The sequence below is a fragment of the Pangasianodon hypophthalmus genome, chromosome 15 (genome assembly GCF_027358585.1).
Source record: "Pangasianodon hypophthalmus isolate fPanHyp1 chromosome 15, fPanHyp1.pri, whole genome shotgun sequence".
Taxonomy (NCBI): Eukaryota; Metazoa; Chordata; class Actinopteri; order Siluriformes; family Pangasiidae; genus Pangasianodon; species Pangasianodon hypophthalmus.
In genome coordinates this window covers 12,062,501-12,087,543 of record NC_069724.1, presented here as the reverse complement: position 1 = coordinate 12,087,543, position 25,043 = coordinate 12,062,501, and the positions used below count along the sequence as shown (strand labels likewise).

The 25,043-nt window shown below is 40.0% G+C and overlaps 1 protein-coding gene across 2 annotated transcripts in view; it reads right to left on the bottom strand.

The window, feature by feature from the left end:
• tnksa (tankyrase, TRF1-interacting ankyrin-related ADP-ribose polymerase a) overlaps positions 1–25,043 on the bottom strand; it is a 108,857-nt gene that overhangs the window by 28,135 nt on the left and 55,679 nt on the right. Inside the window, exons 6-11 of one of the 2 annotated variants that reach the window (XM_026941157.3) lie at positions 13,272–13,292; positions 10,184–10,278; positions 7,790–7,856; positions 3,035–3,221; positions 2,317–2,438; positions 1,027–1,118 (exon numbers count right to left, since the gene is read on the bottom strand). In XM_026941157.3, coding sequence (XP_026796958.1) covers positions 1,027–1,118; positions 2,317–2,438; positions 3,035–3,221; positions 7,790–7,856; positions 10,184–10,278; positions 13,272–13,292 — 584 coding nt within the window. The remainder of the gene's footprint in view (positions 1–1,026; positions 1,119–2,316; positions 2,439–3,034; positions 3,222–7,789; positions 7,857–10,183; positions 10,279–13,271; positions 13,293–25,043) is intronic. The other variant, XM_026941158.3, reaches the window with a different exon arrangement.

Below are 25,043 nucleotides of genomic sequence, written 5' to 3'. Positions count from 1 at the left end.
TTAATCCATGCAGATTGTTTAGACAAATTTGGAAAATGTGAAAAAACCTAAATGGAAAATGTAAAAAAAACCTAAATGGAAGAGCCTTAAGTATGGAGGAGGAAAAAAAAAAAAAACATAAAATAATTAAATTAAATTTTTAAGTGCATAGCAATTTTAACTATTGTCACAAAGCAGCTTTACAGGAATCATGATGTAGATTTACATCCCTAATGAGCAAGTCAGAGGCGTCAGGGGCGAGGAAAAACGCCCTGAGAAGATATGAGGAAGAGACACCAGCCTGAAAAGGGAACCCACGCTTTTCTGGGTAGAAAGTATAATAAGTATGCTGATATGACATTCAGCATGAGCAGATTGTGTGGGATGAGCACAAGACTGTCTTTATGATTACTGCAGCAGTTATGTAGCAGTTACACTATATACAAAATAAAGTTAAAAAAACAAACAAACAAACAAACACACACACACACACACAAGCTAGTCTGAAAAAGACAAAAGGCAAAATAAATAAATAAATAAATGATGGGGACGCAAGTCATGTTTCAGCGGTCTGTCTGGATAAATTTACACAAACACGTCCACTGAGGACACGCACGCTCATAACCAAACAAATAAACATTTTTCTTCATTTTAATAAAACATCTTTGTCACTATGACCCTGACCAAGGTAAAGCACTTACTGAACACGAATGAACATCAAATGTTAAATCGCTCCATTATGTGTCTGTTTTTGCCACTCTTTTCTTTCCATACAGATGTGAAAAACAGCTGTGTACTCTCCATTCTCCCTAATCACTTTTACATCAGGATTTTTGCATGACTACAGTTTTGGAAATTTGTTTTGAAATTTGCGAAAACATATGAACAGAAAAGCAGGAAAGATAGAGGAAAGATGCAGGAAAGATAGAGGAAAGATGTTTTAATCTTAGTCTTATGGTGAAAATGACCTGAACAGCAAGTCTGCAATAGAAACCTGATTTTCAAAATAAATCCAGTCCAGAACATTAAATTCCTTATTGCACTCACTCTTTGTTCTTCTCGTTGACGTTGGCGCCCTTCCGCAGCAGCAGCTCAGTGACCTGCTTCCTCTTCGGGTGGGGCGAGGCAACGGCACAATGCTGCGACAACAACATTATACCAATATCACCAAAATGCCATTAAATTAAAACTCAAATCCCATCATGTCTACATGCAGAGGAAAGAAGTAACCAATTTTTTAATGCCATTTTGAGACACTAACTCTGAGTAATTAGCTTGATAGAAGCTATGAGGCTAATGCATCCAACTTGAACTATATATGCTTAACTGGTGGCTGTAGGCTTCTATACTCGCTAGCTACATTAGCCTGATAGCAGAAACCTAAAGACGCAAACTGTAGGCGCTAAACATGTCCGAGCTGACTGATTAACACTGGCGATAAAGAGGAAATTATCTACAGATTCTCCAGGTGCTGTGATGGTGTGAGTATAACCGCTAGTCAACCGCTAGTCAACCGCTAAGAAGAATAATGCGCAGTCCTGCTGAAAAAGGGGTGGAGCTACTGCTCACCTACTTTAGATAAGATACAGGCAGCAGACTATTCAAGGACAAAGATGTTACCTACAGTAATTAATAAGAAAGTGTGCATGTAAAAGGTTCTAGTGTCTACATCTGAACTAAAATGGACGAGCAGTAGGAACCCCCCCTCAATTCAGAAATCGGAATTCCAACTGAGGAACACGAGACGGTCTGCTCAACTCCGAGTTCAGCAAGTGACGCCAAATCAACATGGCTGCTCACAGCATGAACAGGAAACAGAGTAGCATTCTGCTGACTTTAAATGCTGTATATACAAGTATTTGCTTTAGATCAATCAACATCAAGACCGATTTGCTTATTAAATCTGTAACACTGAATATACAGTTCGCCGTTCTGAGGAGGTAAATACACATAGCTGGCTAGCTTGGTGCTAACAAAAGACGATCCTGGAGATGTCTGTTTTTTCCCCACTTTGTAGCTCAAACACACAGAGGTTAATAATAAAAAAAAAGAAGTAATTCCAAGAGCCGACTTCCTCACTTCCTCTGAGGTTAATCATATGGAGCATTCCTAATGTGAGATAGGGGAAGTGGGCGGGGCTTCTACGAGGTCAGCTAATATCGAAGAGTCCAAAAGATATTTAAATGTTGACTCTCATGTCATCTACTGTGTTGATTGAGGGGAAAAAGAAGACTGATCTTGCTATATTTTTGAGTGTTAAGTTATAGCAGTGTACTCCAATGTTAAAATACAGTTCTCCTCCACAAAATGGCAGGTGTGTGTGAGGGGAGAACTCACCAGCGCAGTCTCATGGGTCTGCGGGTGTTTGAAGTTGATGATCTCCAGAGCGAGCGTCTTCTTCACTTTGGCCATGTCAGCCTCCCGTGCCGCCTGGAGCAGCGAGTGACCCTTAAACTCGTCTGAGGAAGAGCGGAACAAAACAGGAGATGGTGATGAGTGCAGAGACAACATGTGAGAGGATTTAAATGGGTAACTTTCCTGGCATGCGCTGGTTTGTGACACCATCTTAAATCAAGATGCAGCTTTTATCTCTGGGCTTTGTGCTGCACTTTGTTCTTAAAAGGCTGTTCAGACAAATTGGCAATGAGCTCAGAGGGTTTTTTTTCCTCCACTTGTGTAAAAGACTACCCAGTGGTGTAGTTTAGTCAGAATCAGAAGCCGTAGTGCGAGAAGCTGACCTAAGGAATTCTCAGGAAATTCATCAGAGAGATAAATAACCTGACCTGCTGCGGAGTAGGAACCTCATCCAAAAAGGCATTGAATAAAACTTAAGTGAAATAGTTTTTGCTGATTTATGCTGGTTTGGTTTCTGAGATATAATAACCGCTATATTTCAGTGTAAAGTCTACGATGCACGAACATGGCCCCATGCGTTAATCCCCATTCGTCTCACAGCCACACTACAAAACGAACAAAATTAGTATCATTTGTTTGTGCTGTACAATACCAGATTAAAGCAGCAGCAGCAGAAGAGTAAGAAGAGTAATGTGCTCACAGGTGAGTCTCTCTTTGAGCTCGGGCGTGGGGGCCATGTCCACTGCGCTCTTGCCGTGACAGTTGACCAGCGTGGGATCGGCTCCGTGACTCAGCAGGAGGGAACAAACCTCCACACGGTTCTTGGACGCTGCCTCATGCAGGGGGGTGAACTGCCACAGGTCCATGGCATTCACACACGCGCCATGCTAAAGACACACAAACACAGGGAATGAAACTCTGCTCGTGTGTGTGTGTGTGATTTTCCGACAGGCATTAAGATCAGGACTGTAGTGAAAAAGCAGAGCACAAAACTTCAGCAACACTAATGAGACAAAAACTAAACGATATCACACCAGCAGAGGGCAGTAAAGTTATTTTAGAGGCAGTACGAACATGAGAAATAAAAATGCCTTATTATTATGAATTGTAGAACAAAATGATGTAGGCTACATCCTCAAAGCAGATGGAATTTATGTGGCGGTGTCTCAGAAGGTTTCACACCAACCTTCTCTGGTGTGGACAATATTTTTTTTTAAATTCAGTTTGCTTTGTCCAAGCTCTCGAGCCTGTGTGTCCTGCTGTGTCTGTTTTACACCCCATCCCTAATTACTGATGCTAATCCAGTATCAGTATCCAGCCGATATCAGCAGAAAACACTGGATTGGTTATCAGAGGAAAGAAAGAATGAGTCTGATCTGATTCTCTAACAAATTTAGCCTGATATTTGGCAGAATTGCTTGTAGCACTAAGTAACCTAAAGTTACACAACAATAGCTCATGCAGCAATTAAGCTGACTGTAAACTTCAAACTAGGACTGGGCCATATGACGGAAATATATCACAACACTTCATGACATTGCTATGATACACAACATGTATCATAATCAGAGCATGTAAGCGGAGCGGCTCAGACCACTCACTGCCACTCACTCAACCCAGGATGCACTTTGTGATGTGCTGGTTTGAGAACCTGTGAAATAAGCAGTAGGTCTAAGGTTAAGGGTTCAAACACTTTTTAAATGACGCTGCAAACCTTCATAAATCAAAATTAAGAACGAGGATGAAGAAGAAATTGAAAGGGAGTGTGGAGAGACTTTGAGAGTTAGCAAAGATTCCTTTTGGAACCTTAAGAGGCACATTGCCAGAAAGCACGAGGATGTGCTACGCAAACATACACTAAACATAAATAAACATGAATAAATTCATAAATTTAATAAAAGACAGTAACAGAATGTCACCCACAAATATCATAATTATTATCTCTACTGCTGTAACTGAGGCATTTATTCAAGCAAGGTATTACAAAAAGAAACAAGTACACTACAGAGAAATTTCATGTCAGCTCAGGATTTGAGTGAACTCTGTTTTACCGGTGAGCGCGAGCAGTACGTGTGGAGTACGTGTACGTGATCACAATACACAGGTCTGGTAACTGCTGTGGTGCAAGAGGAATAAAACACTTCAAGGCATGCTGTTATAGGAAACTAATCAGCTTCAGGGTGGGAATAGTAACTCTGCTTTGTGTGAGGCCTCATCACCCCATCCCAGCATGGATTATTTTCTGATAACAGCAAACCCAGTAATGTGTAATGTGCTATTCCCTACTTAATGACTACAAAATAACACTGAGAAGAACTAAAAAAAAAAAAAAAGAAAAGTAAAAAATATCTGCAAAAAATGAAACATTTTAAAGAAATGTAAAAAAAAAAAAAAAAACTTAATTATATATTATAATGTACTGATTAGATTGTTTCTAATCAGTTCATTATAAAAAGATATCATGATTGCAGTGATATCTGAGAAAAGTGTATTGTGACATAATTTGTCACAATATCAATATTCCATTGTCAAATCATCCAGCTCTACTTCAAATGAAAAAGATGTCTCCTCTGTCCTGAAGATGTGTCAGAAAACCTAAAGTTACAGCTTCACCTAGGACTGTTACACAGCACTGACACTGGAGACTCCTTCCATAAATGTTAAATAACTTCTCACAGTATACCTTACTATATTAATAACTGTACAAGATTTTTAATCTGTCCCGGTGAAGGAGCTGTTACTATAGAAACGATGATGTGTAAGAACAAGTGCATTAATATAAAGCTGTGATTTGCAGCTGCACTACTACCCGAGCTGCTGTTAGAGAAAATTAATCAACAACTCCTGACTAATCAGAATCCAGAATTCAATGAAAAAATCTATGAAAAAAGTACTTAAATTCTAGATAATCTTTGCACATTATTAATGGCAGTTAATTTTTTTTTTTTTTAAGATTTCCTCTAAGCAAAAAATGTACATGTGTAATCTGCAGATAAAAACAAAATCTTTACGAAGTGTCCATCAAAGCAGAGTACAATAAATTCCTGATCAACAAAGAACACATTTGAAAACCGTGAGAAAAGCCATGTGAACTGCACAAAATGAACTAGGTTTGAAAACTCATGGCTTATGTTCAGAAAAACATGAAACCATAATTTCCAAACACATCAACAGCTCAATATCCAGAAGTCAACATACAAGAGGATTAATAATATTTGAATGCAAAATGAGACACATGCTCTGATAAACACTCCTCAAGCATCTGCAGTAACACAACCTCAGAAAGACGACGGATGAGAGGAAGACGAGCGGTAAGTATCAGCCTCGAGCAGCTCTGCTCTGATAAACCTGCCAGCACGTGTTAAGCACAAAGCCGCTGCTGATAACAGGATTTTTAATTGTCCTTTTGATCCCTTACGCAGCAACTTTTAATCGGATCTGGAGTTAAGCAGCCGAGGCACAAGGAGGTATCAGGAGCTGATGATGCTCTGGGGGAGAGATGCTCTTTGTGGGTCGTCAGTTAAATCCTCTTACACCACAGCGCTACTGAATTCTGGATTCTGATTGGTCAGAAGGTGTTGATTAAATTTCTAGAACAGCAGCACAGCTGAAAATAACAGGTTTATATGAATGCACATGTTCTTATGTGTTATTGTTTCCATAGTAACAGCTCAGACTTAATCGTTGATATGGTGAAGTGTTCTGTGAAGGGAAGGAGAAGGAGTCTCCAGTGTCAGTGCTCTGTAACAGCCAGAGGTGAAGGACAGAGGAGTTTACACTTTGCGGTTACTTGGTGAAAACATGACAAGCTGCGTTATTATTTATTTTTTTTATAACTTCAAGAGAGAGAAAAAAGAGAGGCTGGTGAGGGAAGGTTATAAGAAGATATCAACCCTGGAGTGGTAACAGTAACTCTGCTTCATCACACTATTTTTTTTTTTTTGTGTTGAATTTTGCAACCTGAATTTGAGCACTGAAATGAGCAACCTGAAGATAGGTTTCTGAATATCTGAAAACACAGTTATTGAATCTGAATTTGTGAACACTGAAAAACATATTTGAATATAGATACTTGATTTTATAATAGTCTCTCTGAACACTGAAAAAAGATAACTTGAATTTCAAGGATGTGATTTCAAAATAAATAAATACAGATGTGTGGTTTTCAACTTAATATATTTCAATAGTATGAATGTAATGGTCTTTAAATTTCAATATTAAGAATTCAGCTGCTTTTAAAATTCAAATCTTTTTTGTAATTCAAATCTTTGTCACTTTTTATTTCCATAAACGATGAGGGAAAAAGAGAGAGAGAGTATGAAGAAAGGGAAGGACCTGCTCATGATGTGATCTGCAGCATACCACTTCATGTTATGGCATGGGCATGTACAGTATGGCTGCTAATAGAACTGGTTCTCTTGTAGTGACTGATGAGGTGACTGCTGACAAAAGCAGCATGATGAATTCTGTAGTGTATGGGGCCATTACTATCTGCTCCGATTCAGCCAAAAGTTACAAAACTCATAGGACAGTGCTTCACAGTTCGGATGAACCTGAAGCATAATTCAAAACAACCCAAGGCTTTTTTAAGGCAAACAAGTGGAATGTTCTGTAATGGCCAAGTAAATCACCAGACCTGAATCCAACTGAGCATGCATTTCACTTGATGAAGGCAAAACACCCCAAGAACAAGGGAAGAAACCAGGGAAGAATCCAGGGAAGAAACCAGGGAAGAAACCAGGGAAGAATCCAGGGAAGAAACCCAGCGTCTCACCACAAAGGATTTGTATCCAATTATTACAAATGACAGTTTAATTTCTGATTATATTAGTTTGTCCAAGTACCTTTGGGCCCTTAAAAGGGCGGGGGCACATATATAAAGTGCTGTAATTCCTACACTGTGCACCTGATTTGGATGCAAATACACTTAAAGCTGAAAGTCTGCACTTTGAGCTCATATTCATTATTTAATTTCAACTCCTATATGCTGTAGTAGACAGCTAAAATAACAACTCTGTCAATGTTCAACCATTTATAGACCCGAGTGTATATGCTCATGTTGCTCCTAACGTGCTTGCGTGTTGCTCCTAACGTGCTTGCGTGTTGCTCCTAACGTGCTTGCGTGTTGCTCCTAACGTGCTTGCGTGTTGCTCCTAACGTGCTTGCGTGTTGCTCCTAACGTGCTTGCGTGTTGCTCCTAACGTGCTTGCGTGTTGCTCCTAACGTGCTTGCGTGTTGCTCCTAACATGCTTGTGTATTGCTCCTAACATGCTTGTGTATTGCTCCTAACATGCTTGTGTATTGCTCCTAATGTGCTTGTGACGTTATTATGTATACTGGCATGGCATGAGGTTACCAGTGTTAGCTTTATTGTCAATATATTTCAAAACAGGACCTGAGGGACGTTAGTGTGTGCGTGTGTGTGTGTGTGTGTGTGTGTGTGTGTGATTCTTACCTTAAGCAGCAGCTCTGTGACTTCGTAGTGACCATAGGAGCAGGCGTTGTGCAGAGGGACGAGGCCACTGAGCAGGAGAGAGAACACAGAGGAAAAACATTTCCATTTCCACTTTATAACCCAGACATTAAAACAAACAGCCCCATTTACACCTCACATTAACATGTGATCTGAATATGGATATAAATATCCGGCTAGCAAACGCTCTAACTGCTCTCACTGTTACGTTTAGGTTTGGTTTTTATAGGTCTTATCATCATTCCCTTATGCTAATATTCGAGGAGAGTGTGTGGGAAATCAGCCAGTGGTGGAGATGGCATGATATTATTTTATTCACAGGAAGGATTTTATTGCACAAAATGTAACAAACATGTTAAAACAAGATGTAAGTGGGGTCTGCAATAGGCAATCAATATTCATCAGCACAAAATAATGTACAAAATAATCTGATAACTGAAAGAAAGAAAAAAAAAAAGCGCTGAATGTACATTATGATCATACGATGTACTCAGGAATCTGTTCTAATCCTTGACAGACGAGAAGCGAAAAAACCCAGAAAACTACAAAGACATAATTTTAAACAGTTTGTTTAAAATATTTGTTTTTCTAAAAATAATATCTTTATAATTCTTGCTGAGATATCATCCAGCCCTAATGTACATGCACTCAAGAAATGTGATAATCGGGAAGTCAGACCAATAATCTAATTTCCTTTAATAGGGCTGCTACAAATAGTAAAGGCAAATATAAGTGTTTTTATTGTTTCAAAGGTTCAAACTGTATGTGTTGCATAACCAGATTAATGACCACTTAATCTGCTCACTGGCAAAACCAAAGAAACAGATTATTAGTGTGCATGTAAGTGCACGCATTTTATATTAGATACATGTGTGCAGATCTGCAGAGCTGCACAATGAAGCAGGGTTCAGCGTTTTTTTAAACTTAGAATAGAGATCAAGATTCTCACTGATGATTCTATGACCAATTTTGTGAGGAACGATACACTCACCAGCTACTTGCTAAAGAGAGAGGTCAGAGGACAATGGCCAGACTGGTTTGAGCTAACAGGAAGTCTACAGTAACTCAAATAATGACTCTTTACAATCATGGTGAGCAGAAAAGCATCTCAGAACACACAACACAGTGAACCTTGAGGCTCAACAAGATTAGAACAAGATTGGTCTTTTTCTGATCTTCACCTGTTTCGATGAGTGGAGTTGTTGTCTACAGAGCTGTTCCCATGATTATTAATATGTGAGCACCTTTTATTTATTCGTTCCCTTGTTTTAGGTAAATCGTGGCCATATTTTAGTAATTCGTTCCCTTGTTTAGGTAAATTGTGGCCATATTTTAGTAATTCGTTCCCTCGTTTTAGGTAAATCGTGGCCACGTTTTAGTAATTCGTTCCCTCGCTTTAGGTAAATTATGGCCACGTTTTAGTAATTCGTTCCCTCGTTTTAAGGAAAATCGTGGCCACGTTTTAGTAATTCGTTCCCTTGTTTAGGTAAATCCTGGCCATATTTTAGTAATTCGTTCCCTCGATTTAGGTAAATCATGGCCATATTTTAGTAATTCGTTCCCTTGTTTAGGTAAATCCTGGCCATATTTTAGTAATTCGTTCCCTCGATTTAGGTAAATCATGGCCATATTTTAGTAATTCGTTCCCTTGTTTAGGTAAATCATGGCCATATTTTAGTAATTCGTTCCCTTGTTTAGGTAAATCCTGGCCATATTTTAGTAATTCGTTCCCTTGTTTAGGTAAATCCTGGCCATATTTTAGTAATTCGTTCCCTCGATTTAGGTAAATCATGGCCATATTTTAGTAATTCGTTCCCTTGTTTAGGTAAATTGTGGCCACATTTTACCAGTTCACGCCCGCAATTTCATAAATCCATCGTCCTTTTAACACGAGGAAACAATTTAGTAAAACATTGCCACGACTGACCCAAAATGAGGGAACGAATTAATAAAACGTGGCCATGATCTACCTAAAATGTGTTAAGTCGTGAGAACGAATTCTTAATTTTTTTTTTTTTTTTTTATCCCACGTCATCTGTGGCACTCCTTAGTTGTCTGTTTAGTAATCAAAAATTTAGTATTAAACATTTGTTCCTCTCTCACTACAAGTGGGCATTTGGATCATTTTCAAATTCAGTCACAGCTTTCCCATGATATTTCTCCCTTTTTTTTGTCTGTAGACTCGCTGAGCTTAAGCTGTGCGTGAGGTCAAGTTGTACAACGTCTCTATGCTCATTAGTGACAGTGAATAAGGATGAACAGTGATTCTATTTTTAGTGCCAATGCAGTACATTAGTTCTTAAATCAAATCAAGATTGCAATTTTAATCGGATCTTTTTATAGATGTAGAATGGAGGTAAGTGTAGTGATATCTACCCCTTGTCCTTTGCGTGCACGTCTGCCCCATGCTGCAGGAGGAGCTGGACGATTCGGACTCTGTTGTATCCCGCTGCCAGATGTAGTGGAGTCGACTGAAGGGAACAGAGAGAAGACAGAGTGGCTTTTTTAAAAATAAAATCAAATCATACAGCGCTGTAGATATGAGCATCTACTATGACGCAAAGCAGCTCTACATGAAATCGCACTGAATGAGTTAACACGGCTGTTACAGTGCAATCTGGGGGCAATTTCAGCAGCCGAGCACAGAAATAAAGCAGGTTTTCAGTCTCCCTGAGGAAGACTAGTAACAAATAAGCTCTAGCCATTGGTCCCTGGGCAAACTCACTCAGAGTCACTGCTTTCAATTGCTTAATGCAGGCAATTCAGACTACAACCGTGTTAGCAGCTGCTGCAAATCATTTATCCTTCTGTCTAATCGTTACGTAACCTAATAGCTGAACTTCCAAAGCCATCCAAATTTAGCTGAAAAGAATTCTGAAGAACAAATGTGCTAACGTCCTGATTAACACACTGTATTGGAAATAACTGGTGTGATTACAAAGCCACCAGCTCAGCAGGGTCAAAAACAGCCAAACTCTCATTTTAACCTTTCATTTTCATCAGCTTTAGCTGAACCTGTCCACCTCTGAGCACCGGGTTAATGGAGAGTGAATCATCCACAAAGCTGGAACACTGAGTAACAGGAGCGGGTGCTCTTTATCCTATTATTGCTAGATTGTGCTAATATTTTTATAGGTCTGTATTAGACTGCATCATTTGTAGGTGATCTGGTCTAACAGGATGGACAAATCATAAAGTATACACAACGTGGCCAAAAAAGTTCACTCAGACCTGTGTTTTGCTCAAATGTTAGAAACATGCTTGCATAATTAGACAAAATGTCTGACTTCTTTTGTCTATCTTACGTCATGTCTTAAAAAAAATAAAAAATAAAAAACACTTGTACATTGATATTTCTAATTAATATGATATTCAATGGAGCCCAAGATTTTAGGTTTAAATTTCTTGGTCTATTTTTCAGTTAACAGTTTCCTACATTACCCACAATACTGTCTGACTACCTGATGACATCGGTCCAGTGGGATTTAACCCGTGCTTTATCTCTACCTAAACAGAGTGATGCAGCAGCTCTTTAGTCTTTTAGTCTATCTCACCTCCTCATCTGTACTCTCTGCTCAAACTGATCAGCTTCCAAAGCATCAACTTTCCTTCTAACACCTCCGTCAACGCCAACGTCGTAATCTCATCACGTAGATCATGACAGCTAGGCAGCTAATGGAATTTAACTCTAATGTAATGTCGGTAGTAATGTCCTAGCTGATGATGGGATTCAGGAACGAGTAGCAAGCTACAGTTACAGGATCAGTGTGTGTCACACCACTGAGAAATACATGACCAAAATCATATTAGAAATCAAAATACAATCTAAGCATCGAGTTATTTTGTGAATGCCAGAAGGGAGCACAAAGTCACACAGCATATTAGCAGCCTGATGAGTCACTTGTCTGCCTGGCAACAATTAATAAAAAAAATAATAATAATAATAATGTGAACACACAACTCACTGGGGTCCCGTCCACATGTAAACAGATGCTTTTGAAAACATGTAGAAAACATGGAGAAATTTTAACACTCTGATTTCACTGTTTTCGGTTTTTGAGGTTTTATGGCGTTATTAATGAGCGAGGACTCTGTTTATCAGGTTGTCTGATCCGATCAGGTTGTTCTTATACACGATTACATGTCTGCACGTGTTTTATTTGGCTTTGTTTTATTATTAAACCGTCATGCAGAGACTATGATCCGCACTGTACTGCTCCTCAATCCACAGCTCTGCCGCTACAAACCACACTGCGAACAGACATTTTGGATAAGACCCGGGCGAACACTTTGTATTTAAGTGTAACGTTAAGCAGCAGTGCACATATACGAATCCTCATGTTGGTCATTTTTCTTTTCGTTTTTATCTAAAACGCAATACGTAGCTCTTATCGCAAATCTTGGGGTGTTTGACATAACCGTTGATGATGTACCATCACTGCGCTGGTTTCAAATTGGTTCTGTGTTTTCATGTGGATGGAGAAACTGGCTGACTTTTGAGTGTCCACAAAATTCATAAATGGACAGGGTTTACAGCGGTCGCCTGGTTTCAAAATGTCAAACGAGCGCCAGGCGAATCGCAATAAATTGTGTTTCGAGTCAACATGCCAAAATTAAGACGAAATAACAAAACAAGAGCATCATGGCACACAGCAGGAAGTTGTGTGTGTTCAAGCAACATGGTGATGAACAGACAGAGATTGTCAGCGTTCATGCTCTGGGCATCTGAGCTGATGCGAAGCATGACCAGTCAGACGGAATATGGAAGAAGCTGTAATAAAAAAAAAAAAATAAAAAAAAGAAAGAAAAAAAAAAAAGAAAAAAAGGGGGTGGAGCTAAACTCTCTGAATGTCATCTCATACAGACATGACTGAACAGATCCATGGAAGGGATACACAATGCACACGATTCCCACGAGGCTGGATCAGTGCTTCGGATCGTATGGATCGTTCAGCCAAACACACAAATGAAACACACAAATCAGTGCATAATCAATGCTCAAGAAAATGAGACCTTCGATTTTTTTTTTTTTTTTTTGGCTGACGAAATGCAGAGGCAAGCTGTTTTTTTTTTTCGGCATGCACGTCATAAGACAGAAAGTCTCAGGAGGGATGAAAAGGAACTGAAAAATCAGCTGGAGGAATCAGCCTGCGTGGTGTTAGAGAGTGCAGAGACGAGACGGAGCTAAAACGCTGAAATAGCAATCATCTGCTTAGAAAAAGAAAAAGAAAAAAAAAAAAAGCAGGCAATGAGGCGTGGTGTGATTATCTGCCTGAGAGGGAAGAGGGTCTGCTGACAGCAGTGGGTGGAGTGATACATGACTGAAATTATAATAAAATAAATAAATAAATAAATAAAAAGCTCCAAATTCATTCATAATGTGCATGAGGAACTCAGAGCCAGCACGCTGATGAGCAACACAAAACTGAAAGTGCAATCTAATAACTTACTGAAAATAACTTACCAGCATTTTTTGAGATGTCGACTGAGACAATGTCGCCAGAATCACAAATAAAAAAAATAAAACAACAACAAAAAAACAACACAAACAATGATATAATGATAGCATCATGTAATTTCAACAATGTGCTAAACTTTGCTTTTCTTTTCTTCCACTCTATTATTTGTTTTTTTTGGGTTTTTTTTTATATCCCTGAGGATACGACGCTTGTGTGAACTGTGTGTACAGAAAGCTTGCGCAGCCGGTGAGACTACGGGACTCCACACCGCGACAGTGATCGATCGCGAATCTAACTTTCTACACGGAGAGGAAACGCAGAGTGGAGTGAAGCCGGCATCCATCATCATTTCTCTGAGCTCCGACACGTCTCTGACTTTCCCCTGGTGGAGGAGCAGCCGTGCTGAGCACCAAGCTCCGACTCAGACAGCTGTGGCCTACTGGCAGCTCACTCACACACACTCACACACACTCTTCTGTTTTATACCCTTTCAACACAACCCATGTGCACTGAATCTGTTTTAGTACAGAAGAGGTTGCAGTCTGTTTAGTTTGTCACACAAACGTGTGCAAATCACAGGTTTTTATTAATGCTCCTGTTCTAATACGATATCATTTCTATAGTAAGAGCTCATTTACAGGGACTTGCATGGTGGATGCTCAAAATAATCTAAGATTAATAATATCAGACTAATAATTAGATTTAAAAGAAATGCTGATTTGAAATCGTATAATTGTTGATGAAGTGCTCTGTAAGGAGACAATTATTTAACATTTATGGAAGGAGTCTCCAGTGTCAGGACTATGTAACAGCCACTGGAAAATGGTTTCTCTGTAGCATGACATACTGCTTTTTTTTCTTATTTTATTACCTTCAAAAAAAAAAAAAAGAGAAGAAAATCAAGGCTGGTGAGGGAACGACTGTTTATAGCTGCTATAATGTGCATTAAATGCAAGTATAAATGGATAAAAAGTATGACGTTCTGTAATAAATAAAAAGTGTAATCACTGGCAAATTGCTGTGGTATAAGGGGAAAAAAACACTTCAATGTGTTAAGAAAATAATCAGCTTTGGAGTGGTAACTAACTCTGCTTCATCACACCACCTCATCATTGATTATTTTACTATAAAATCACGACAGACCTTACTACTTTGCTCTGGCCTTTCCATTTGTTATACATAAAGCATGTATGTATACAGAAATATCGAAAATTTGGAAACCTCTGTTCATGGTTGTCTTTATTTGTACCATTTTCCATCTTTTATAATAATACTGAAGACACATGCTATTATAAAGCAATGAAGAAAAAAAAAGTGCTAAGCAAATTATCAGTATCAGAGTCTTGATGAAGCTTTCCGCTCTCTCAGAGCTGGGGATTTTTCGGGAAAAAGCTCCTACATGCACTTATTGGCTGCTTTCCTTCATTCTGTTGGTTTGGTTAATGTGGTACTCTCTCTCTCTCTCTCTCTCTCTATATATATATATATATACATATATACATATATATACACATATATACATATATATACACATATATACATATATATATATATATATATATATATATATATATATATATATATATATATATATATATATATATATACACACACACACATATATATATATACACACACAAACACACACAGATTCAGAACCAGGAGACTAATCTCTGGACTGTAGATATTACAACTATAATATATATAGACACATGCATGACATGCTGTTAGATCCTCAAGACAGCTGGCATAAAGGAACGTCACGACTTTTATTATACGTTTTATTATATGTAGACATACGGTTTTGTGTGCACCACGTCGTAAGGCTCTCCGTGGCCACACGGCCTGCGCTCAGTCGCACAGACTCCACCCACCAATCTGTCTACAGCGAGTGTGGAGGACTTGTACAGCTTCACATCTTCTGGAGTCATTTTTAAAAAAAAAAAGGGAATAAAAGCAGGTTTTTTGCTTTCAGATATGGCTTGTATCTTAACAAGTCATAACCACCATGAGGAGCTTGCAGATTTACGGTAAACACGATGCCTACACACGTAAAGATGCCAACGCGACAGATCCCCGAACTGAATCTGACAGACTGTGTTTATAAATCGAGCAGCAGGTGAATTTGACGCTTGGTATTTCAAGCTAAACATAAACGTTGATCATTTCCAAAGGCAGAGGTGAGCCGGCGTGGGGTGTCGGGAGGTGTGTGCTAGCGGGGTTCTCCTCACTTGGGGGTGAGTCGGAGTCAATTTAATATGGCATGGCCTTTTCTTCTGCATCCCTTAAGGCACAAAAGCAGGCACAGAAACAGAGCAGGAAGCACAACTGGGCTTCCAGAGGTTTTTTTAGCCAGAAATCTAGTTAAGACTAGGTGTGCAGTGGGACGCCACAACAATTTTGTGCAAGTGGGAGGTTTTTATTTCATGAAGGTTATGTGCGTAAGTAAGGAGTCATATATGAAAAATATGACAAAGAAAAATAGGTGGTACGGTTCATATTTAATAAAAAAAAAAACACACAATTCTGTTTAGGCCACGCCTGCTTCGCATTTAAATTCAAATACAGATAGAACTACTGCCTGAGCGACAAGGAAAGGTACCGTTTAGTACTCTTTCTTTCTGATGGTGTAGAAAGCAAGTACATAACCACACCTGGACTGGGTGCCTTATTCGCAGTGAGCAAACAAATCTGTGACAAAGAAAACAACAGGAACTTGATGAGAGAGAGAGAGAGAGGTTGTGAAATGGTTCACTGACTCACACATGGAGCCGGCGATGGTTGCTGCACGCTCCGTCTCGGCCCTCAATCAAGATGAGGTGAAGTAAACACAAATCCAGAGCTGAAATGAGAACGTCCAACTAAAGGGAAGTGATTTAGATGCAAAGCAGCTACAAATGTCCGCCGTGTCGCTGTAGAGAAATTAGAGCCGTATATCAGCATGAGAGCAGAAGGACACTTCCTTGAATTTTCCTCATCCTGCCATGGAAAAATTGTGACCTGTAACCATGCCAACAGTGATTCCCCTTCCCCCATGCCTGTTGTTTCCATAGCGCGACAGAGGATAGGTCTGATTTTAAAATAAACCTTTGGACCCAGGAGAGATGAGAGAAAGCGCCTGGAGGAAAAACAGGCTGAAGGCATGGCACTCCTCAGGTCGAGCAGATCGATAAGACATTAGCTGGCTCTGCTAACGCTTATTGCTCTTACCAGCTCACCAAATTACAATAAGAAGCCCGTTTACTGCGTCCAAATCTACTGTAATAAAGCAGCTTCTTTTCCCCATGCTGTAACTCTCATAAACAAAGCTCTTCTCCTTGACAACCAGCTGTACAGTGCTGTATAAGAGAGATTCTGAGCTAATCTGCATCATACGTGAAACCTAATTTGGCTAAATGGTCCTAGGATTTATTAGCATTCATCTCAAAATCCTTAGCAATGTCAGAAACTGAGTATTTATCAAAAGCATGCTGATATTTGTAAGCAATATGGCTGTGACATGCCAATCATTTGTTAAGGTAAGGAGCTTAATTTACTGAAACTTGGAGAAAAAAAAAAAAAAAAAAGAGATTCTGAAAAGGGGTGAAGAGTTCATAAGGGGGTGGAGTTAAGGTCAAAGTCCTGTTTCTTAGAAACTGTTAGACTGATCGAGCTGAAATTTGGTAAATAGATCTTGGCCACAATCAGCCAATCAGCTTTCAGGAGGCATCTCAAAAACAAGCCCTCTTTGAGAACCAGAGCGCTGTTTAAAGGAGCTTTCTAGCAGGCAAAGAACATTTCATACACTACATGTTGCTTTGTATAATATTCCTGGCACTGTTTCTCTCAGCCTCAGTATTTTAACAGAATTTACAGAATTAATTCCTTGTTGTTCTGGCAACACAATTCTCAACACGCATCCCATAAATAAAGCATTGAACATTGAACAGCTTTTTCCCCCCTCACCCTTTTCCAATCCAGATTCCTGAAATAAAGACTCTAGGATATTAAAAAATTGATTTCCTGCAATCCACTCAGTAAATTATCTATAAGCAAGACTGGGAAAGGAAAAGAAAAAGTCATGCCAAAAAAACAAACAAAAAAAACAAAACAAAAACAACAAAAAAAAGGTGTTCTCCTACAAGTATTAGTCACAGACTGTTTATGCGGCCTATAGCATCAGCGGATTCACTGTGTTACTGCAAAATGAGAACCAAAAAGGGTTAAATAACCAGTGAGCCTCTTGAGAAGATGATGGAGGTTATTAAGAAAGCAGAAATAGGTTAAGTGCACTTCTTGTAATTACTCTTATTATTAAAATTCAACATAACGCTATGGTAGCTATTTAGAGTATATTAGTGATATGGAAAGTTGTTTGATTAGGTGAGGCTTGGAATGCAGAAATTGATCAATGAAAATAATCCTGTTTCTATAGAAATTCACTACAGAGCCAAGTTTCCAGAACGGATTACAAACAGGGTGTAAAAAGTTAAAGCTGGCTATGATAGAAAGATGTCAGAACACACAGTGCATTGCAGCTTGCTGCGTATGGGGCTGTGTAGCTGAAGACCGGTCAGAGAGCCCATGCTGACCCCTGTCCACCACCGAAAGCGTCTATAATGGGCATGTGAGCATCAGAACTGGACCATGGAGCAATGGAAGAAGGATGCCTGGTCTGATGAATCACATTTTCTTTTACATCATGTGGACGGCCAGGCGCGTGTGCTTCACTTACCTGGGGAAGAGATGGCACCAAGATGCACTATGGGAATGTTCGGCTGGGAAACCTTGGGTCCTGGCATTCATGTGGACGTTATTTTGACATGTACCACCTACCTAAACATTGCTGCAGACCAAGTACACCCCTTCACGGTATTCCCTAATGACAGTGGCTTCTTTCAGCAGGATAATGTGCCCTGCCACACTGCAGAAATTGTTCAGGAATGGTTTGAGTTACATGATGGAGAGTTCAAGGTGTTTGACTTGGCCTCCAGATTCCCCAGATTTCAATCCGATCGAGCATCTGTGGGATGTGCTGAACAAGCAAGTCTGATCCATGGAGGTCTCAACTCGCAACTTACAGGACTTAAAGCATCTGCTGCTAATATCTTGATACCACAGCACGCCTTCAGAGGTCTTGTAGAGTCCGTGCCTCAAAGGGTCAGAGCTATTTTGGAGGCACAAGGGGGACCTACACAATATTAATCATTTTAATGTTATGGCTGATCGTTTTATATATATATATGTATATATATGTGTGTGGGTGTGTGTATATATATATATATATGCAACAGAAAAGGATAATTACTGGTAAACCAAATCTTTCTTTCTGACAGTTGAGAAATTCTAGTGATGATTTGAATACAGTTACACAACAGTGATTAAATTTTTGTCTTCCTTGCAGAGATTCACTTTGCAAAAAACAAGAAAATCCCAACAGCAGCCCCCTGATCCACCACAATACAATTTTCATCCTTTATCAAATTGGAATTTATGTCTCCAAGAGAAATTCCTCCCACGTCTTATACTTGGCAAATAATATTTCTGCTGGTGGAATGGAAGGCACCTTTGTCCTCCTCATATCTATTAAAGGCAGTCTCTGCAGAGCACTTGCACCCTTTAACGACCCAGCGGGACCAGGAGCAATGTGATCTGAGCGCGCTCACTGAAGGTTTTGCTCGTCCCTTGGGTCCGTTTCAGAACAGTGTCGACGATCACGGCTGCTTTCTGCAATTAAGTGAGAGTGAGAGAGACGTGAACCACTTCAGGTGCAAGGCTTCAGCATCCGCCTACGTCTGTGCGGGAGCTTGCAGAAGGACAGAAAGAGAAAGGGGATGGGGGGGGCCTTAAAAATGCCAGCTAAACATATGCCATAATAATTCTTAATCTGCACAAATATGAAGAAATGTTTCATTTAAAGCAGCATGTTCTCTACAGGAACCAGAGCAGTTGGTTTATCTCATGCTTTTCACAGACGATTGAAAAAAGTAAAAAAGAAAGAGATATAGATAGATAGATAGATAGATAGATAGATAGATAGATAGATAGATAGACAGACCTTTCTTTGCATACACAGAAAGAGGCTATGTTCAGTGGATGTTCATCTACACATCTAAATGTGAGCTAAGGGAGAAGAAAAGAAGGGGAATGAAATGAAAAGGTCGATTGTTCTCCATAAACCTCAGAGTCGTGATTGATAGGTTCTGCAGCGGGTGTGGTATGAGTGATGGGGCCTCTCCTGGCGCTTGGTGCACGGCGTCGTGATAACGCGCTCCACTGTGCTGTGTTAATGAAATACACTCCAGAAAGATCCATTATCTTTCAGCTGGACTCAGTCCAGATCTCACACACTGGAGGAGAGTAGGAGGATGTGTTTACAGATTACCTTAACCACGACATTCCTGTGTCACATTCTTGAGTTATTCAGCTCAGCTCTCGCCGAGCATCTCTCGAATTGACTCAGAAAGAAAACAGCGTGTGACAGGTGGTGTGAGGGAATGAAGTGAATATTTCGATTAACTCACAGAACGTGGATATTTACTGCTCAGACAAACTGCTTCACCTGAAAGAAAACTGGCTGCGCTATAACTCTGCTGTTTGGACCAGGCGGCTCTAATAAAACGACTCAAAAACCATAATAACCAATACTGAAAAATATATACTATTTATAAAAGACTATTCTACACACTGTGCAGGTAAGAAAGACAGAAAAACAGAAATAAAGTAAGCAAACAAGAAAGAAAGAAAGAAAGAAAGAAAGAAACACATAGGAAAGAAAAATGGAGAAAAGAAAGAAGCAGACAGAGAAAGAAAAGAGACAAAGTCAAAAAAAGGAGACAGACAGAAAGAAAGAAAGAAAGAAAGAAAGAAAGACAAAGGAAAGAAAAATGGAGAAAAGAGAAGCAGACAGAGAAAGAAAAGAGACAGAAAGTCAGAAAAAGGAGACAGAGAAAGAAAGAAAGAAAGAAAAAAAAGAAAGAAAGAACAAACGAATGAATGAAAGAAACAAAGAACAAAAAAGAAAATAGAGACATACTGACACAAAGACAGCACAAAGAAAGAAAAGAAACAGACCGACAGAGAAATGAAAGAAAAGAAAGACAGAAAGAAAAGACAGACAGAGAGTAAAGAGACAGATGGAGAGAAAGAAGCCTTCATTACATTACCCACGAGTCTTCTTTAATTAACTCTGGAGTATAAAATGCATGGATGGTAATTAACAGTAATAACACTCAGGGTTCCTCTGGGGTTCTTTGGGTAGTTAAAGGTTCTTTGCTTGCTAAGGCATTTTTCACTTGGAACCCTCTCTGAAAGCGAAAGCTTGGAAAGTTCTAGCAAACAACTTTTCGGGATACTACAAAGTACTTTTGACGGTTCTTGATTTAACCTCTTCTTTTTCCAATCAGTGTGTGCTGTATTTTAATTATACCATTACTGGGATCTGAAATGAAGAGCACACTAGCCACTTTGCTGGACTAATGCAAAAACGTTCGTCAGTTTGTCAGAAAAAAACTGTAAGATGGTAAACGTGTTAAACCTGTTACAGTACGCATGTGGAAAAAAAGCAGCTAGTCCAAATTGTTTAGTCTTTACCTTCATGCTGAATAAATGAGCTAACAAGACAATTTCTTAAGACAGCTTGATAAACCCCTCAAGCTCCACTTCCTCTAACTGCTTATTTTGTGTCTTATTGTTGTCATCCGTAATTAATTCGCCATTATCTTCACCTCATCACCATCCTTTTTCTACTCTCTGTTTCCTCACTCTCTGTTTTCTTTCCTGAGAAGAAACAAAGAAAAGCCCTCTTCACTGGTTCTCATAAGTCATTCGAGTCGCGGATGTGCTAACGAGGTGGCCCCCCTCCAGGAACCTGAGACGTCTTTGCATGTTGGAGGTTTTAAGGAAATTCAATGTTCTTGAATATTTGACATTTAATATTTTCATGGATTAAGTGATCAGCCTCAGGTTTGCCCACGCTGCTCGATGCTCCAGGCAACTACGTGTCCTATAGCTACGCCTCCAGCTAGAGTATAGACGCGTGGCTTTTCTTTATGCTAATAGATGTGCATATGCCTTGTTCATATTTTATTTTATAAAGTCTACCTGTACCTCCATTATTTCTTAAAAATTGAGCAGACTCTTAATGGCTACATTAGCATAGTCAGGCATCACCTTTTGCATTTTAAATGTGCAGATAAGAGCTTTGTCCTTTGCTAGGAATCCATTCTCCCATTCTCCTGCTAATGACGTCAATATTCCATCTTTAAGGGCACCTGTAATCACCGAGACGTCTTTCTTGCTTTCTATCTCTCCGGCACAATCAATGTTTCTCACAGGCTTGTAAATGAGGCCCGTGAGTGATCAGCCAGGGTAAATGCGACTCCGTACTGTCAGTCAGGTGGGACAGCAGAGTGTAACGCATGTCTTTAGAGACAAAATGAGGAAATTATACAGTGGAGGGGTGCAGATCTGTTTCCAGCTCTGAGCCTACAATCGTCTCCTGGGGTACCCCATGTACGGAGCAGCAGTGTAACTCCTAATGATCTCAAATGGCTGCTTTGCCAAGCTGCGATGCCAAAAGTAGTCATGAGCCCTACTCAGATTATGCTAGATTCTCTGGGTGACGTGTAGTAAAATACATGTTAGCCTCCTCACTTATAAAAACTGTTTTGCTCCTGATTGGTGCAAGACAAAAAGGGTTCGCCCTAGCGTCCCGAGAACGAGATTTTGAATCCTGACGAATCCCAACACAGCCATCCGTGGCCAGAAAACTGGCCATACTCTCTGGGCAAGAGGGATGGCATGCTCTCCCGTCCCTGACAAGTACAGCAACATTCACCAATCGTGGGTGTTTGGGAGCTCATGTATGCAGAAGAGGGCAAACAGTGTGTTAAGCTGCCCTGTGACGCAGCATGAGGAGCAGGTCGACAAAGAATGCTTTTGGCTGGCTTCATATGTCTCAAAGACATATGACATTCTAGCCTTCATCCTCCCCAGTGACGGCTGTTGCATGATAGGGTGGTTAAGACATTGGACTTCTGATCGGAAGGTCGTGAGTTCAAATCCCAGCAATGCCAAGCTACCACTGCTGGGCCCTTGAGCAAGGCCCTTAACCCTCAACTGCTCAGGGGTGTAAATGAAATAAATCTAAGCCTAAAGTTAAAGTGCCTCTAGATCAGGGGTCTTCAATCTTATCCTGAAAAGGCCAATGTGGTCTTTCATTCCAACAAAGCAGAAGCCACACATGATTTCACTTGTTTAATCAGTTCATCTTGGTCTCCAACCAATTATCAAGCGAAAGCCTACAGCCACACTTGCCCTTTCCAGATAAGATTGAAGACCCCTGCTCCGCAGGAACCTGTCCCAAAGATGAGTGTGAAATTAACGGCTATCGTAATCCCTTTTCCATGTACAGCTTTCTATTCCATTCCAAGTGAATGGGCTTTTTTGCTAGGCAAATTTGATTCATGTTCCAGATGTCCAGTGCTTAAGGATGGTATTCAGGTGCCAGCGAGGAATGTTTCAGCTCAGACCTGCCTCTTTTTAAATATAGCATTTAATACTCGAGATACATATGTAAAGGACACACACAGACTTGTAGGTGAATGTTCTGCCATGTGGTCACTTTTCAAGGCAATTGGTTATCCTGTGTTCCTCCTGTATTATTCATTACTTTTCAAGAAATTTTCATTCTGCATTAGCACTACTAGCTTCTTTAAAAATTCTACTCTGGGTCTGTTTGAAAGTGTTGTTTAGCTGATAAGTTTGGAGCTAATGAGTGTTCAGTAAATAAATTAACAAAGTCTGGTGGTTTAGATAAAACAGCCAGCCAGATAAGAAACGAGAAGAAGCTTGTATTGTACTGGGCAACTGCAATCATGACTTAATTAGTGTTTAATCAGCCACAGCAGCTCTACTCCTCACAAAGGTTGAACACCACCCAAGCTGGACAACCTATAGTTCTCCAGCACTGGCTTTCCCTGGATAAGAACTCAGCATGGCACAGACCAACTCTTTAATCGGGTCTAACAGTTTCCCCGGCTTTATGCTTTCCACATGCTGTGATTTGAAGGACATCCTTTTTTCATCCTTCACATCACGGCAGGTTCCATAGGGTACTGGATCCTCATGGTGGGCTAAACTGTGACACGAGTACACAAACCACGTGCCGCTTCCTCACGTGCATAGAGCAGAAGACGGAAAAAGCCCGAGCTTGAATTCAGAGCAGTTGAAGGAGTACACTTGGCATGCGAACGCTTCAGAGAGCAGGAGCTCCTCCAGGGTTGTAATTCTGAGGCTTTCCAGAAAATAAGAGCATCTGAGAGGAAAAAGCGCTGAGGGTTCTGTAACTGCATGCTCGCAAAATGAGTCTGCTTTGGAAACCTAGCATGACGATTATCAAAATATGCTGGTTGCACTGTTAATGTACAGCAAAGAAAAGTGATCTATCCCTGTGGTGCCTAAACCAGAAACCCTTGAAATTACATTGCTCAGAATGAGGTACTGCCTGAAGAAAGCAAGTTTCAATTCCGAGTGAAGAAAGCAAGTTTCAATTTGGAGTAAGGAAAATAAGTTTGAAGACCTTTGGCTTTCATGTACAAAGAAAAAAAATGAAGAAAACTCAGCAGAAAAGTTGGGGCAAATTAAAAGAAAACTAAGTCCTGCTTAGCTCGGGGCCTGGATACGACCCGAGAGCAGCACAAATTGCCTCATTTCGAAAAAAAAGTGGCAACATTACCTTAGACAAACACAACAGAGGAAACCCATCTGTATTTCCATGACAAACGGAAAACAAAATTATTCCAGCCAAGGAAGCCAAGGGCAAAGTTCCCTTAAATGACTTCCCCTGCGAGCTCACATTAGCTCTGATGATTTATGCAGCTATCTGTAAGGCATCGCTGGTGATAAACGGCTCTGTGAGAAAGGAAATTAAATAACATCCCCCAATGTAGGTGGGAGCGATATGATATATTGATTGTATCATCAGGATCATCACTGACTGCATGTTAGAACAGACTTACAGTACAACAGAATCACACAAATTTAATCTAATTTAAACTGTGTAACATGTAGCTCGCAATATTCTCTCACACAGTGCTGCTGAATTCTTCATTCTGATTGGTGTGAAGGTGTCGAAGGACTTTTCTATAACAGCAGCTCTCACAGCAGTTCCGGTTGTAAGTCATATCACCGGTTTAAATTAATCTGCTTGTTCTAATACGTTATCGTTTCTATAGCAACAGCTCGTTCCCAGGGATTTGTATGACAGAAGCGCTTCATAATCTAAGCCTAATAATACACGAAATTAAAATATGTTACTATTTAACAAAGAAAACCGTATAATCGTAGTTATGGTGAAGTTTTCTGTAAAGAGTCGTTTATTTAACATTAATGGAAGGAGTCTCCAGTCTCAGCATTTTGTAACGGTCAGAAAGTTTTCTGACACTTGAAAGTCTTCAGGAATTTACACTTTGCGGTGCACAACACAATTAAATGTAACTATAGGAGAAAAGAGTTCTCCCTTCGTCCGGAGGATCGCAAGTTTGAACCCTGACAATGCCACAGGCATCTGTAGTCACGAGTCCAAGAGAGCTAAACTGGCCGTGCTCTCTGGGTGGAAGGGGTGGCGTACTCTGTCTTCCCTGTCAATCACAGCAACACGAGCCAGTCATGGCTGTCTTTGAGCTCGTGCATGCATTAGGGGACGAATATAAGATACACTCAGCTGGCTTCACGTGTTTCAGAGGAAGCACGTGATAGCCTTCGCCATCCCTGGTTGGTAGCTGTCGTATGATATG